General features: G+C 35.1%; 1 protein-coding gene across 2 annotated transcripts in view; it reads right to left on the bottom strand.

Annotated features, from left to right (window-relative positions):
- USH2A (usherin) overlaps positions 1 to 18,002 on the bottom strand; it is a 798,346-nt gene that overhangs the window by 599,537 nt on the left and 180,807 nt on the right. For both annotated transcript variants that reach the window (XM_023203737.1, XM_023203738.1), the window contains 2 exons: positions 14,493 to 15,134; positions 337 to 520 (listed from right to left, as the gene is read on the bottom strand). In XM_023203737.1, coding sequence (XP_023059505.1) covers positions 337 to 520; positions 14,493 to 15,134 — 826 coding nt within the window. The remainder of the gene's footprint in view (positions 1 to 336; positions 521 to 14,492; positions 15,135 to 18,002) is intronic.

Here is an 18,002-nt window from a genome sequence, read left to right on the forward strand (position 1 = left end):
ATGCAATAAATTCAAGGGCATGAAGAACATGGCATATACATATATCCCACAGACATATATATAATACATATATAATATGTATTATATATATGTCTGTGGGATATATGTATATGCCATATATATATTTGAGGTTTCACTGTGTTGGCCAGGATAGTGTGGACTTCTTGACCTCGTGATCCATCTGCCTTGGCCTCCCAAAGTGCTGGGATTACAGGCGTGAGCCACCACACCCGGCCAAAAAAATACTTTTTACAGAAGTTATTGCTTTGCAACTGCCAAAAAAAGTCAACTGTTGGTAAAGAAAGAGTTTAATTATTAAAGCCTATAAAGATGTACCTTCCAGTCTGAGGATCAAATCCAAAGTAACGGTCTTTGCATTGGTCACAACGTTGCCCAGCAATGGAAGCATCTTGGCAAACACACTGACCAGTCAGGCTATTACAGATGTGATGAACTGAGCCAGCTGTATGGCATGAGCATGGCAGGCAGCCACTGGCACTGCCTGGAGAAATATAAAAACCTAGAAATAAAGACATTAAAAGTTTTATATGTACTTTTTATCCACTCTTTTATTTAAAGCATAATAATTGATTACACAGAAAAACAGAATACTCTACCATGGCACTATCTCATTTGTATAATGTGGCTATATCTGTTCTTAAGTGTGTCAATTACAACCAAAGAAAAGCTGAGTAAATTATCTACATTGTACTTGGGTGTCTCCCAGGCATCTACAATTCAATGTATTTAAAATCTACTGCTTAATATTTCCACAAAAAACTTGACCTCCTCTAATCAGCTCCATTCCAACAGATATTACCAGTCATAGAGTTGCTTTGGCTAGAACACTGAAGTATCTTTGGTAGGGCAGACTTATAAAATATAGGAAACCAGTTGCATTTGAATTTCTAACAAACAATGATTTTTTTTTAGTAAAGGTGCATCCCATGCAGCATTTGCTTAGACTAAAAAAAGTTATCTGAAATTCAAATTAAACTAATTCTCTATTTCACTAAAACAAAAGTTTGCATCCTCCTCTTCTCTGACCCCTTACATTTTGCTAATTATCAAGTCCTATGGATGTTGCCTCCTAACAATTTTAAACCTTCCACTCTTCGTCCCCACTACCACCTCCCAGATAAAGTCACCAACCACGTTTTTTATAACTAATACCTCAAACTAGATGCTACCGTAGGGGCTTTATGTTGAGTATCCCATTTAGTTGTCATAGAAATGCAAATAATGCAGGAATTATTATTACATCTATTTTGTCAATTAGAAAACAGAAGATTGAGAAGGTTAACACACTTTCCTAAAATGGTAGAGTTAATGGATAGCAAAGCCCAGGTTTACACCCAGGCCACCAAGTCCCAGAGGCCATCTCTTCTAATTGCATCCCTCTTGTCCTGTTCCAATCTATTCTTCGTAGCAGTCTTTTTCCAAAGTGCAGTTTGGACATTTCACTTCTCTGTTTGAAACTACTTGATGACTTCCTATTCCCTTCAGGAAATAAATCCAAATCTCTCATCCAATTTCCAATCCTACAGTCAGGTCCCATTTACGTCTCTAGCTTCCGCTCATGGCCCATTCCCCGCTTAGTCCTTTGCAGCCATATATGTTCCTCTTCTTGAGACCTAAAGACCTTTTCATGGGCTGTTCTGTCTGCTGGGATGATTTTGACATATCTCTTTTGCTTAGCTCACTCATATATGTCAGGTCTCGTGACTTCCTCAGGCAACTTTCCCTAGGCCAGGCTAGGTATGCCTGTTACAAATTCATAGCATCCTGTTTGTTTCCTAAGTGTTTACAAAAATTATAATCAATCTCATTTCCGTCAAAATCTAGCTTCCATACGGGCAGAAAACCCATCTGCTTCATTCATCATCGTCTCCCTAGCAGCCAGTACACTGTTTGGCACATAGTAGGCATTCCATACACATTCTATGAACAAATAAAAATGAGTTCAATTATTAAAAGAAAAAAAGCCTGGAGAATTTAGAGATTTTAGCTTAACTCTAAAACCCATATTTTTTTTCTTGTAAGAATAGGAAAGAAATACAAATATGATTCAAAAGTCTATTCAAGTTACTTAAAATCTCTTCGGACCCAGGAGATGGAAGTTAACTGTTATAAAATTCAAAAGCTATCAGGCGGTTGAATTATGGAGCAGGCATTTGAGGGAGAAATGGTTCTCAGGGTTATGTGATATGTGTGTGCATGTATGTGTACATATACATATACACACATGCACAGACACATGGGTACACACACAAGCATGTGCAAAATGCTGCAAAGAATTTTACTGAAACAATGGGATAGAGGGATCACAGAAGGATTCGAATGAATACAGTTGCAGCAAATAAAAATGAATTGTACAATTGTCATGACACTAATTCAAAGTTCATAAAATAGCAATGATATTGAAAGAAGGAGAGAATGAGCACAAAGTGAATCCATTCTGTTATTTATTCTATAGGGAACAGCAAAAAGTAATTAGGATACTCTAAAACTCATTTCAGGCTCCAGTTGAAAACAAGCCATTTTCTTATAGCTACCAACAATTGGGTTTTTTTCCTTCCCCTAGATCTTGTACATTGCATCTTACAAAGTTTCAAGGGCAGCAAAACAGAATTTTGCTTCATGAGAGGAAAAGGAACGAGCTCAAAATCTGTGCCATTCAGTTGGAGGAAATCAACTAATACTATCATTTTATCATAATTTACAGCCAGATTTTACGCTATTTGTTTATTTGTATCACCTGACAGCAATTTCCCTTATATATACATTTGAAGAAATAGAGCATGGCCATGACAATTAGTATATATTCTTATACCTGATTCATCACATGGTCAAAGTCAAATTCAGAAGGCTTCCATTTAAATTCAAGGCCACTGTGGTTGTGATTCCTTGTATTTTTGTTCCTGTGAAGGTATCTAGGCCCTTAAATCCATGATGATGGCATCATGAATGTGCTAACAGTCCTCCAATTTGGATAAATTACCCATTAGCACAGATACTTACAAGTAGAATTAATTTAGACTTAATGCAATAGCTCCAAGCCACAGAGAATTTGGAACAATTAAGGATGATTTTTAGAAGAAATGATGTATTAGATAAACCTCTAAGTACAGTAGGGGATGGCATTTGTGCAGAAGTTAGGTAGTCCAAATTTTGCGGAGTAAAGAATGACACAGAAAAATCAGAAATATAAGCAGAGAAGAACTATAAAGATGTTAAAGCACCTAGGGAGACAGCAAATGAAGGTAGGGCTTCCAGGAAAAGACTGCATGGGAATTTGCCTTGGGGTTAATTCCCCTCCTCCTCTCCAGAGGATGATTATAAAGGTTAATCCCACCAGTATTTTAGTTGTCCTATTTTTAAGCAGTTCTAATTAGGATGACTCAGGTAACTTCCTGTTTAAAGATTACCTCTTGCCTTACCTGAATGTGCCTAATTCTAGACCATTACCTCCCTTTTATGACTTCCAACTATAGAAAACAATCTTTTCCCTTTCCTTCTGCTTAAATTTCAACTCCTGAATTATAACTGACCTTAATTTATTTTAACGTAATGCATTTCTGACACCCCTTCGTTAACTCTACTTCATCTTCCAAATCTTTGTATCTGTAGCATTGTAACTGATCTTATTGAGATTTCATTTCATGAATGATTTTGTACCACATTCTTAAGCATGGTCATTAGGACAACATCATTGCCTTGCATTACGTAGTGCTGAGCATTCACACATACATGGTCCAAATCAGCTCCCTAGTTTATTACTTTCCCATATTATTTAGCTGATCCCTGGTTTTAAACACGACAAATCTCAAGGGGAAAAATGTATCATCCAGCTAAAGCAAAGAGTCACCCATATCATAAAATAGTGTTGCTTTACCTAGGAGAAGAATCTATAGAGTTCAAAGTTATTAGCAAAGCAGCTGGTATTTTCTCCTGCAGTGGCTATTTGCACAGCACAGTATTTGTCCTGGGCATAAAAGAAGAGCCCATTTCCCAGCAATGTCCCTCCTGAGGACCATGAACAACCAGGCTTTGCCAAGGTCTTGAAAGGGAGAAAGAAAAGAAGGGTAACCTCTAGGCCTTATTCAAGAAAGGAGGGCAATGCTGGGGCTAAGCACTAATTGTAAGACATTTAGAAGAAACTACCCTCCCCTTAAGCCAGAAAATGGACATAAATAGTTACACAAGAGCCCAGGGAGGGATGTGTGGCTCACCTATACCCATGCAACAAAAGACTATCTTGTTAATGGCTTTACGAATCAATATTTTCAATACTGTTGTATTGTTTGTAAACTATATTTCAGTAAAGTTGATGATGGTAGTTTTCAAATTAAAACAATAATAATTTTCCTCCATTTGGGAGTTTTAGATAAAATCTTGCTAAAATTACTTCTAGACTTACTTGATCAAGTGAATACCGAAATATTAATATTATTCATCCTGAGGTATAATTTCTCTTATTTAAAACAATTTTTAAGTGTTTTTCAGTTAAATTAGATAAGCTTAAAATATTCTGCTGTTATTCCTTTTTTCTGGGCTGCTACTCCCTCCTTGAGCAGCTTGCTGATTCCTCTTTCTTCTTAAAATTCAGATCAGAAATCCTTTTCTCTAAGTTCCCAACACCCCGCTTCCTTCAAGAATTAATCATTTCCTTCACTTTACTACTTCTCCATATTGTATATTTCTAATATTGCTCTTATCACATTGTGATACATTTACATGTGAGTCAGTTTCCCTTACTAAATTACAACGTCTTAGTATATTTGTGATTGTATATCTTAACACGAGCATCGACCCTGGTAATTTACTCAACAGATGTTTATTGAAAAACAGATATGTGAATGAAATGGATAGATAGTTGAACGGATGAATGGGTGGATGGATGGAAAAATATCTGCTACCCTCTAAAATATGAGATGATCCCTTTAACACTGAAAAGGAAAATGGTAAACATAAATCTGTGAGTCATGAGAGTGGTTGGTCAGAGTGGCCTGTCTGATCAGGGAGTCTAGAGAGGAGTATATATGAATCAGACACAATAAATTTAAAATATAGTGCTTGTCACAGCAACAGATGGAACAGAGCTATAGAAAGAAAATGTTACACTAAAACTATATCTTAGTTCTTATAGTAAAGTACATAATAATATGCTCATGTAAGAAAAAACATTATTGGAATTTTCTGTTTCATAAATAATCCAAATTTTCTATTTATGTGAATACCCATGAAAGGCCCTCAGTAACATATTCTCTAAGAATCAAATCCAATAACAACAAATAACCCAAATAATGACAACTCCAATTACACCTTGGAGATTATAATTAATATATGTGTGTATGCATATTCAAAATCCACAGCAAAACTTTTATTCTCTGTTCCCACTCAGTGTTTATCAAATGTATGTTTTAAAGCCTGTCTCCTATGCCATTCCAACCATCTCCAAAATTTCTCCAATGAGGTTCTCAGAGATAATTCCATTTCTAGACCCCTTTAGTTTACCTCACCATTATTTGAACATTGCAGTTTCCCAGAACTCTGTTAATTGTCATTTTATGCCTACTACTTGGATTTTGAACAACAAATGAAGTATCCCAGGATATGAAGCAGTAAGCCAGAATCATGAGTTGAGATATGCTTGAAGGTGGGGGAAAGAAACAGTATTTATCTAACTCACCCTCAAATATTTATTGTGTGAATGTTTAAGACAAATATTGAGTTAGTTATTTAGAAAAAGTTCCACTCTTTCAGAGTATACACTCTAGAGTCAGATGGACCTGTACTTACAAATGGCTCTTCTACTTAATTAGATCTCATTTCCCCAATTAGATTAAAACGAGAATAATCCCAGCACCTCCATCATAGAAATTACTGTGCACGTTAAACGGAACTTTGCAGGCAAAGCCCTATTACAGAGCCTGGCGCACAGTGGACTCTCAGTAAACATCATCTATTATCATCTTTGTAATTGTTAATTAGCAAGTCTTCTATGACAGAGATATTTTTCTTATCAGCGTCTTTTACTTTTTTTTTTTTTTTTCCAGATATACCTAAGATTGTGGTCTATATTTCCTGTGATAAGATTCCTTCCTGATGATTTATCAAGGAAGAGGTTCTTACTTTGAGACTCAGGTCTCTCTGTGAAAAACATGTTAACCTAGAAAGTTGTCTCACCAAACACTAGGAAATGTGGCATAATTCGATATCAACTTCGATGCATTGATTTTTAATGGAACATCAGCATCTGATTCCAATTCCATTGGCAGGGTCTTGTACGCAATTCTAGTTTATGAGCTCATCACTTAATAAATACGATGTGCTACTTAATGAAACAAGATACTTTGTTTTATGAATTGTAAAAGAAAACCAAAAGTAAATACTAGGGGGAAGCATGAGGCATTGTCCTATTAGTACAAAACATGTCATAGGAAGCTGTTTTCATTATAAATTAGCCTTTATTTTATTCCAAAGCTGCAGAGTCTTTAATAAGCACTCTCTGCCTCTAGTTCTCAAGGACAAGGGTGGGTCACTGGCTTGGGATGCCTTGACATCCTTCCCTGCCTTCCTTGGCCTGGCCTCTGATTAAGTGCCTACTGCTGAACATTATAAGGTCATCCAGCACTGAAATAGGAAACTGAGAAAAGATATTTAGTGTTATATTTATTAGTGTGGATATGTGTACATTCATATATGTACACACACTCCAAATAATTTTAAATTAAAGCATTTTAAAAATACTTAATGGAGGTTAAGCAGCATTTTTAACCTCTGTTCAAGTTATTGAATGGCATATTAAAACCAATGTGGCTCTAATGTACCTTCTAATGTGCACTGCTGCTTTAACAAATTGCCTATAAATTTTAGTTGAATTAAACCTATTCCTTGTACATTCGTAGTAAGGTTAGGTTAATAATACATGAGGTTTCATTACATGCACCTTCCTTAATAATGTTTTTTAAGAAAGTGGGACAAGAATCTATGTGTAGTCATCTAGTATGGGTCAGCAGTATTTGCAATCACAGATGAAAAGCAGGCAGAAGTCCTTAAGCTTGCTACTCATCCCTTCCTACCCCATCCTTCTCCCTCCATGCCCCACTACTCACACACACCAGTGTGCTGTCTGCCCCTGTGGTATATGATCTAGGTCTCTCAGACATGTTTAAATAAGTAAATGAAAGCTTAAGATTGTAGCAGCCCATTTTACTGTGCACATTGCAGGGCTGGCTACTGCAAAACATGTTTATGATAAAGATACTTCAGGATAAGTGTTTCTCTTTTCAATGCAAGTTTTACTGTAAGAGAGCATAAAACCAGGGGGAAAAAAATTAAAGTGGAATTTCTGAAGCAAAACCAAGAAAAAAGGAAAATCCATCCCAAAGCACACACTGCTCTTTTCATGGGCTATGCATATGTGTATACTGTATCTTGTTTTGTTAAAAAATATATAAGATACTTAGGTCACTATTATTTTTCCTCTTTTGTAAGGTTGAACACAACACTTTTCCTAAGTGTTGTGAAAGAAACACCACAGACCTTTGCTAGGTTCACACCTAAAAACAGGAGAATGTCACTGAAGTATTTTTGAAATAAAATTATTCATTAATTCAGAAAATATATAGGCAGCACTGCTATGGAGGTACTCTTATCCCTGCCTGAGATAGAGCACTGAACAATTGTGAAGGACAGCAATGAGACTTGTTGGCTGGAGAGGAAGAAATGATCTGAAGACTTCTGGAAATGAGGTCAGAGAGATCATGGACATTATAGACCATGGGGATTATTAAATAATATAAACTTTGTTTCTTATTAGCTATGGTGAAAAGCAAATGGAAGGTGGAGTGATGGGATGTGATTCAAGTTGTTTGAACAGTATCACTTTGGCTGTCTGTTGAGAAGTGATGGAAGAAAGACAAAGGGGAGTAGGAGGCTACATGAATAGTCCAGGAAAAGAGGAAGGTGGCTTGGACCTGGCTGGTGTAAGTAAGGGTGGCAAGAAGTGGTCAAATTCTGGATATATTTGAGGGTAAAATCAGCAGAATTGGTTTTGTTAGATGAGACGAAGGTTGTGGGGAAAAGAGAGGGCTCAAGAATGGCTGCAAAGATTTGGTCTGAAAAGGTTACAAGCCCAAAAACACTAGGGGAACACTGCCAGTAAAACACAGTAGATTGAATAATTTTTCCCTCCTGAAATCCCCAGAGATAAAAAAAAAAAAAAGAGAGAGAGAGAGAGAGAAAGAGAAAATGACAATCAAAGATAATCTAGAAGAAAAAGCTAAGCTCTTGCTGTGGAGAACCCAACGATAAGCTGATTGATTCAGGTTGTGTAACTCTAGAAAGAAAGATTTCAATCGAAAGCTCCAGAGATTTCCAGAATCAGATATAAGGTGTGCTAATACCTTCTCCAACCAGGAAGTTGTCCTTCTTACATTTTAGGAGGACGCAGTAAGCGTTTCCTTTAGAAGTTAAACCAAAGAAGGTCTGGACTCAACAAGTACGTAAACAGGCATTATGTGAAGGGTTGCTTGTGATTGTTGATTTTATGCATCAACTTGGCTAGGCTTGGTGCCCAGTTGTTTGGTCAAACATGAGTCTAGATGTTGCTATGAATGTGTTTTGCAGATTTTCTCAGAACATAAGAGCCATCTTTGATAGGCAAAAGGATTCACTGAGTGCCCAGGAATATAGAGATGGTAAAAACTTCCAGATGGTTTAAAAAAAAAAAAAAGAAGTGGAAAAGAAGCAAGAATCTGATTGACATTGCTAACAACTAATGGTGCAAACATTTAAAATTTTTGAATATTTTCTGAATGAAAGTGTTTTCATATAGCAGTAAAATTTCAAATCGTTCTTCATGTTTAGATACTTGAAGACAATAAAGACACTTCAGACATTCAAATTTTCTCCTCAAATTACTTCCCTCCTTGTATTCTTTTTCAGAAGGTACTGGCACATGTGCTCTACCAAACACACAAATAAATAAATCAAGAAGAGAGAACGTGTAGGATTCAGGAAATGAAGGATCCAACATGGGAGACAAGGAAAGGAAATTGCTAGTACAGCAGCAAATGTTAGCCCTTGGATATAGCTGTGCAACAGAACTAAAGATCAACCAGCCTAAACTTCCCACTCACATATCTAGTGGGGAAAAACAAAACCTTAATAGATTTCTTGAACAGAGTTCCCTTGGAGAGTTTCGTTTCCTAGAAATGCCTAAGAGAGTCCTGAAAAACTAAGCAAAGGCAAATTTTTTGAAGCAAGAAAATATAGTCAAAGCATATTATATGGCATAAATGTACAGTAAATTTATATAGTCATAGTAAATAAATATCTGAATGTTGATTTAACCAAACAAAGGGATTGTTAAGCAGGAGGAGAAAGGAGTTAAACAACTCATCTTCTATAGGGGGAAGAAAATAAATAATGTCTACATTTTAAAAATCAAGATTTTATATATATATATCTCCCAGAAATACAGACATGAAAGCCCAGAAGAAACATCTAAAGAAGTTGAAGGTGTTTGCTCTGAGCATGGAGATTCCTGGGAAAATGATAAGGCCAGGCTCTTTACATTTTACTTGTTTTTAAAAATTTTGCAAATATAAATTTTGATTAAAATTCAAATTAAATTTAAAAATGACAATACTGGATAATAATACTAAGTCTTCTTCATGCAACCCCCTCCTGGTCTCCTTTCTCTTTTCCTGGCTCTTTTCTTGGAGAGCTTTATCTGGTACCCATTTGCCTTTTTTTTTTTTTTTTTTTTTGAGACAGAGTTTGGCTCTTATTGCCCAGGCAGGAGTGCAATGGTGTGATATCAGCTCACTGCAACCTCTGCCTCCCGGGTTCAAGTGATTCTCCTGCCTCAGCCTCCCAAGTAGCTAGGATTGCAGGCATGTGCCACCACACCCAGCTAATTTTGTATTTTCAGTAGAGATGGAGTTTCACCATGTTGGTCAGACTGGTCTCAAACTCCTGACCTCAGGCGGTCCACCCACCTTGGCCTCTCAAAGTGCTGGGATTACAGGCATGAGTCACCATGTGTGGCCATTAGGAAAATAATTTATTAGTCACTATTTGCCTAAGTACAGATGTAACAAAACTTTCCTTTCCAAAGGTTTATTGCAAATTGTCTTCTTTCTTTAGAGGAAGATATAGAAAATGCATCAACACTAATACTGAAAAACAATGATTGTATTTAAAGCGTTATTGTATTTTATTTACGTGTGCAATTGTCTTATTTCCCTTGTTAGAGTTTCAATATCTTGAGGGCAAGTATTATCTTATTCAACTTGCATAACTACAATAATAATATAATTAATTGTACATTGTGGGGACACAGTAAGGGGTTTATTTAATTGAAGACACTGAGAAATAATCAGGAGTTTTAACAAGGTCATCTCGTTGGGCTGCTTTTTATAACAGGCACTCATGATCTTAAATGAGAAAAAAATGCAAAAGAGAAAAACAGAAAAATGACTAATTTTAGATAATAATATAAAAAGAAACAGGTTGATAATTTCTTTCACTTCACCATTCCTCCTTTTAAACCATTTCCTGTTTCCGTTGTAACGAAATATCAGTATGACTTTACTTGCACAATATAAACATGGCTACCTAATTTACCTTTCTGGAAATTAAACACTGATATAAAAGTGCAAATAAACAGTCTATTTGGTAACCTCCATAATATCTTAAAGTCTTAGCAACAAAGAAACATAACTGAGTATTGCCAAGGATCCAAAAATAATCACTATTTAAATTTATATCATATATTTACCTGTAAATTATTCTGTCAGTTTCCCCATCAAAATGTAAGCTCACTGAAAGTACTGTTTGCTGCTACACATAAAATGTTCTCTGACTAAATTAAGAACTCAACAGTACCCAGAAGAAAATGATTTCTCAGTAAGAGAAATATTTATCTATATGAAAATAACTGCACTGTTCAAAAAAATATAGTAATCCAAATCTATAGCTTGATCATTCTAGCTTTTCATAACTAGGTCAATATCCTGGGTCAATAACTCAGCAAGGCCACTTATACATTATAGCATATCCTTGGAAGGAAGAGTGACTAGAATAGCAGTGATTCTATAAGGCAAAGCATGTAAGAAACAGTTAAAGATACCAAGAAGAGATTTTGTACATATATTTCCTCAGGACTCAAGAGGCCTTCATTAACTTTGGCTGATTTTTTTTAATTGCTAATAATGAGATCTCTATCCAAAAAGTACAAAACTCATGGTCATTAAAAGCATCTGTTTGGAAGTAAACTAATGTTCTGCCAGCCAATTTTGCAAGTGTAGGACATTCATAGTATAGCCAAGGCTGTCTTCACGGATCAATTTCTTTCTTATTCCTTATAATAACAGAGGCCCCAAGTTTTAAACAGACACCTGGATATTCAGATAGAGCATCTATTTGCCAGCCTCTTTTTCAGTGAGGTATAGACATACAAAGCCGTTCTGACCAATAGGATATGAGTAGAACTGATACAGGTTCCACTCAGGTACCAGCTTAAAGATAAAGCTGCTTACCCCAGCTAGAAATAGACAGTTGGAAGAAAATATGGAAGTCCCCTGTTGAGGACAGGGGAATGCCTTTAGAGAGTCAGTAAGCTGAAGAAATGGAGCTTCAAATATGTTTTCTCAGTCTGGTACATTTTATACTAAATATTTTACAATACACTGTTGAATTTTTTCAGTAAATAAAAATATTTTCACCATGTTTAATGCTCCCTACTCATAACTCATTGACTCCATCTATAGGTCCATATGGTCTTCAGAAGAAAGAAGCATAATTATGGAGTAATTACATGAGATCTGTATTATTATTTCTTGAACATAAACCTCTCTTCAAGGTCATATAATAAATCGAACATGAAGACAATAGAAGCTTCAGCACATTTTCAAAAATGCACTATTTTCAAGTTTTCTATAGGTTTGAGTTAAACCACCTCTTAAAACACTGATGCTTCATGTCAACTTTGTTGTTCACTGAGTGATGGAGAATTGTAGGCACTATGTTGAATAGTAAAACTAGTCAGAGGATGCCAATTAACATTGAAAAGGAATATTATACTGCATTCCATGTCGGCAAAGGAGAATGAACCAAAGCATCAGGTAGATTGAAATCGGCTCTGCATGCGACATGTGTAGCTCCAGTGAAGTGGCTGCAGTGTCTGAAGAAGATAGGAGTATCAGAGTGCAAAGCTGGGTGTCTAGACTGTGACCAGAAGATACAAACTCATAAATGTTTGCCCAGATTGGACTCAAATGATAAGCAAAATAAAACCCATTTTAGGTAACCCTACAGGAGAATGACATAACTAAATAAGTGCTTTAGGGGAATTATTCTGCCAATACTATATAGGGTAGATAGGAAAGAGCCATAGATTTGGGTGGGAGAAAATGTCTTAGAGTTGGGAACAAAGAGATCACCACAGTAAGAGCCACAAAGATGAAGGAAAGAGCAATGAAGTCAGTATTTTTTCATCCTAGGAAGGGCACAAATGAGACAGTATTATGCATGATGTAGATTAAATTATCCATGGCTATTTCTGCATGATACACAAAACAACCAGAAAAGATTTTCTAACTATTTTAGTGCATCATTTAGATATCTGGTAGGTGTGCAAAGTACTGAGATGATGGGCTGGGTCTTTCATTGAAAGGACCAAAGGGAGCAAATGTTTGTTACTATGATTTCAGAGTTTATCTAAAATCAGAAAAATTGTTTAAAACGTGTGACTTGTATTGTATATACAATTAAAGTTAGAATGGAACAGTAAATTTTAACAATTGATAATTACTCAAAAGGATATAACATTTGATCTATTAGTTTTTTTTTTTTTTTTTGGTTTACGTAGAAAGAAGGATGTATAAATCATGATTATTTGACTATGCAGGAGACAGAGTATCTACCTTGTTTCCAAAATTAGAGATATTGACAAACAGTGAAAGAGAAAAAAACATCATCTTAGGATACCAAAAAGTTAATTGCAAATTTGGAAGGATTAACCCGAAGATAAAAAGAGTGAATGTGCTGTATCTGTCATTTAGGCTGTCTGCCCAGGTCTCCATAATCTTCCTGTTTTCTGGGATACTTACCACCTTGCTCCTACCTGATGAAAAGGTCCCTAAAAGCCATGCTCATTTTATAAGTATGTGACACCCCTGGCCACAGTGAATTGGCTCAGGGGTAACCAACCAAACAAAAGTGAGTCAATTCCAATTTTCCTCTAGAAATTATAACTAAGAAGTAGCTAATAGATCTCTCTGTTGTAGCTGGTGGTAGAATTATAAACAATTTCAGGGGACATAGGGTGGCCATATACCCATATAGACAAAGAGAGAAGTAAAGTCCCCTTCTGCAAAAGGCAGACAGAGAGAGAGAGAGAGAGACGAATGAATATGTATCAATGGAAGCATTCTAATTCCTGAGTCCTGACTGCAGTGGTCCTTCTTAGGTATTTACGGAATATCTAGTTATAATAGTCTCCATTTACGTTTAAACCAGTTCAAATTGTTTTCTAATACTTACATGTCAAAAAGAATGAACACTTCATCAATTCCTTCCTGTCTCTTTGATCTTACTTGTCACACTGACCAATGCCAAAGGAAAAGAAGGCGTGGCCCAGTTATCCTAGGCCGAGTTCTTTGCTATGTAAACAGAACTTTTGTTCTACTCCTTCTCTGGCAAACAAATCACACTTTTAAGTTTGTATCATGCTCATTTTTATACACCCTATATAACTCAGAGCTAATGTTGGCTGACAGAACAACAATTAACACAGCTGTTAAACAACTGATAAATACTTATATTTATCATGATATCATAATGAGTTTATTGTAAAGAAGGTATAGTATTTTAGTTAAAATCTTAAATGCAAGGAGAGCCATAGATGGGGTCTATCCCTCTTTCAATTGGGAAAGAGATGGAAAGATAAGTTTGTACACAATAAGATTAAACAGTAGCCTATTTTATTAATTTGATGGCATGTAGAAACAATTCTAAGTATTTCTATACAAAGCTAGAAAATATAGCCTCTTCACTAAAAACATTTAGCCAGCTTTATTCGAGATTTAGTCCATCACTTGAATATTTGGTATTGTATGGATATTCAACTCAAATTTTCCTTTCTCTGGAAAATAAAATTGACTCTTCTTAATCTAATTTTTAAAAAAACTGTTTAAAAGGATATTTACTTCAAGTGAAGAAATTAAGTCTCAATTATGAAATAAACCTGATCGGCTGAGTTTTATCTAAAGTATCCTCCCAAAATAGTAACATAAATAAGCCTGATAATTTTGAACAAGTTAAATAGTTGTATCTGTGTTGGATAATGATCTAAATACAACGATTTTGGAAATAAAATTTGTAGAAGCCACAAACCAGAAACAGGGAGAAGTCACCTGTTATGAGTTAACAAAAGGAATGTCATTGTGCACTGAAAACGTAACACATTTCTTTCTTACCTGGTTGACACTGATTACACCTTCTTCCTTGACGATTAGGCACACATAGGCACTGGCCACTGATTGGGTCACAAATGCTCCCAGGTAATGTCCCCAAGGAGTCACACTCACACATCTGGCAGCCTTGAAAATTGTCAATGGTCAAATTGTACCTGTGAGGCTCACACTGATTACAGCGAAGACCTGTTACCCCTAATTTGCAAGGACATTGTCCTGTTGATTTGTCACACAGCAGAGAGCCATTTATTGTCCCAGCCTTATCACAGTTGCAAGGCAGGCAGAGGAAAGAATTATTTTGCCGTAGGTAGAAATGTCCCTCCAAACATTTATTGCACTGTCTCCCTTCAACATTGGGCTTACAGATGCACTGCCCTGTCTTAGCATTACAGACAGTCCCAGGGAGGGATCCGGCTGTGTCACAGTCACAGGCCTTACAATTGGTGACATCTAACCCATAAAAGTTTTCTCTGCAGGTGTCACACTGAAGTCCTTTAGCTTCTTTTTTGCACTCACACTGCCCAGACAGAGGATTGCAGAATTTGTTCACTGAGCCATGGAGGTTACACTGGCAGGGCTCACATCCATCATCATTAAAGCTTCGGAGAAATTTAAATCCAAAATTACAACGATCACACCTAAGCCCTAAAGATAAAATATATTTAAAAGGTGAGGATGGAAAAATGATTTCATTCAAGATAGATGAGGCACAAACAATGCTACTGCAGACAATACGAACACAAAATATTGAGTGTTTTCTCACAAGTAGTGCCATAGAGGGCTAATCATACTCTCAAAATACAATGGCAATATTTAATTTAGCTTTAATATACAACTGTTTGCAATGAACTTCATAAATGTTTAATTATTACTTAATGCAAAGAAAATGCTTAATGCAAATGTTGTTTCTGTTACATATGCTGGAGCTCTTTTTCTCTTTAACAAATCTTAAAAACTATTTTAACAAATGTGTTCATTTAAAATTATAGTAGAATTACATAGGACAAATTAGTTGTTTTCCTAAAGATAAGAAATCTCTAAAGATGTTTAATAAAATGTTAACCTGAGTACAAAGTTTCAGCTAGACAGAATGAATAAGTTCTGGGCCTCTATTGTACAGCACGGTGACTATACTTAGTAATAATGTATTGTATACTTGAAAATTGCTAAGAGATTAGATCTTAAATGTTCTCACCCCAAAAACATAATGAGTACATGAGGTGATGGATATGTTAATTAGCTGGAATTAATCATTTTATGATGTGTACATATATCAAAACATCATGTTGTCTGCCACAAATATATGCAATTTTTATTTAATTGCACCTTAGTGAAGCTGGGAAAAAAGAAAAAAAAAAGTAAGCTGATAACTATTTTTGCGAAAACAGCATATACACTTATTTCTGAATCCAGACATTTAAGTAATTAATATAAATAAAACTTATCCAGGGCAATTCTTAGTTTAATCCTTTTGTATGCTCCTCTATTTTATCATTTTCAATTAATATAAATTACACTCTCCTTGGCTCATAAAGCAATCACATTGCTTGTCATCTTGTATGACTCAGAACATACCTCTTTAAACACTAAGTAAATTCTGTTTTTTATATTACTTCTATTTAAAGTAGTACACATATACATTTTACGAATGAAGGAAAATGTTTTATCACCTATACTTAAATCTCTGACAAGTAAGGTTATTCTAAAAAAAAAGGGTATTACAAGGCAAAGAAATAAAAGAAATTAGAATAGTAAATGTTTAGATGCAAAATATTTCCTTTAGATAGTCTCCAAATATCCATGAATTTAAATAACTGCATGGGTTGAATCAATCGAAACATTTACTTCAAGCTATAATTGCAATTTAAAAATTAGTCTTAAAATCAGAGTCAAAAACATACTCAGGAACTCATATGTAGAAAAACATTTCCTAAACTGGAAGGAAATGCATAATATATACGAATATATATGGATAAAAATTCAAGAACTCCAATGGAAGGGAAGTTCTTTAACAGTGATGAATGACTCACCTAAGGCATATCATTTAATTTCAATACGGAAAATAAAAAAGGACCACTATTGCTGCAAATTTTAAAAATAACTGTATTGTTAACAAGAATTATGACTCATTTTGAACTATTAAAATTGGTCTACATGGATTCATATCATATCAGTTTTAAAAATACGCGCAGTGCTTATTTGAATATGCCATACATATTCCTGACAGGTAATCTATTCCTAACGATACTCAGGAAGGCCTACAGGGCATCACATTCAGTGTTAACAAGTACAGGCGAGTTAGCACACTTGGCATTTAATTCACATTCTTCTCCCTTTTTATTCTAGATGAATGACCTACTTTAATAAAATTATTGGTGCTAATGTATTTTACTGGTGATAGAATCATTAGTAAGATTTAACAGTTTTGTTAACTCTAACAGTTTGCTTTCTGAAGCGTATACAAAATACACTTGTATTTACTGGGTTTCTTTTTTTTTCATATTAACAAGGCGAAATGGAATAAAGTTACTTGCTCATCCCATTAGGAAAGTAAATATATATGCATATCAAGTTTTTGTTTTTATAAAAGGTGCCACATTTGCAGAAATAACACTGGAAATAAAAATTATTTATAATACTGAAGTAATTTAGAATTTGGTCTTCACAAAATGTATATTTCTGTTTCCAGCAGAAAACCATCTGGATCAATCAACAAAATAGGCACATAGTAGGGATAGCATAACACATTCTAAATTAATTTTGATTTTTGCCTTCCTCAAGCTCTGGAATCTAACCATCACAAGAAAGATTCCGTTGATATAAAGAAGTAATTATTTCACTGTCTTTAAAGGCCTTGCTTTAACTTCTGTGTTCACATCTTGAGTTTAAAATATATCGCACATTAAAGAACAAAGGATGCCATACAAATTGAATTCAAGGTCTTAGAATTCCTTCAGCATCGTAGATAGCACATACAAATACGTACTTCTTTTTACACGTTAGTTATTCTTTCTTTCTAAAAAATTAGTTTTTTGTATGCTTGAGATGCATAAAGACAAATTATATTACAGATTTTCATGTAATGTTTCTTTAAACCAGAGAAATCTCATGTAATGCCATTAAACACACCTATATTCTCTTTATTAAACTGAAATGCTTGTCTAGCTGAATTGTGTAGCATGATGTATACTTACATAAATAAAAGATAAAGAATTAGATTTAGAGGTATATCACAGAAATGAAAATAGTATTCAGAATGATATGTACATATGCATGTGTACATGTAAGCATTTGTGTGTGTATGTGTGTGAAAGAGAGGGAGAGAGAGAGCGTGATCACGGCCAGGCATATTTTTATTATTGTAAGGTTCAGGGCAGTGTTAGACAAACCATGGATGACTTGGTGTCTTGAATGACAATAGAAAGGCAAAGGTCTTTTTTAAACTTCCTATATGAACCAAGACATATTCAGTTACAATACAGGGCTCACTTCATCAGGAAACTTTCCTCTCAT

This window comes from Piliocolobus tephrosceles, chromosome 1 (assembly GCF_002776525.5).
Source record: "Piliocolobus tephrosceles isolate RC106 chromosome 1, ASM277652v3, whole genome shotgun sequence".
NCBI classification, from domain to species: Eukaryota; Metazoa; Chordata; class Mammalia; order Primates; family Cercopithecidae; genus Piliocolobus; species Piliocolobus tephrosceles.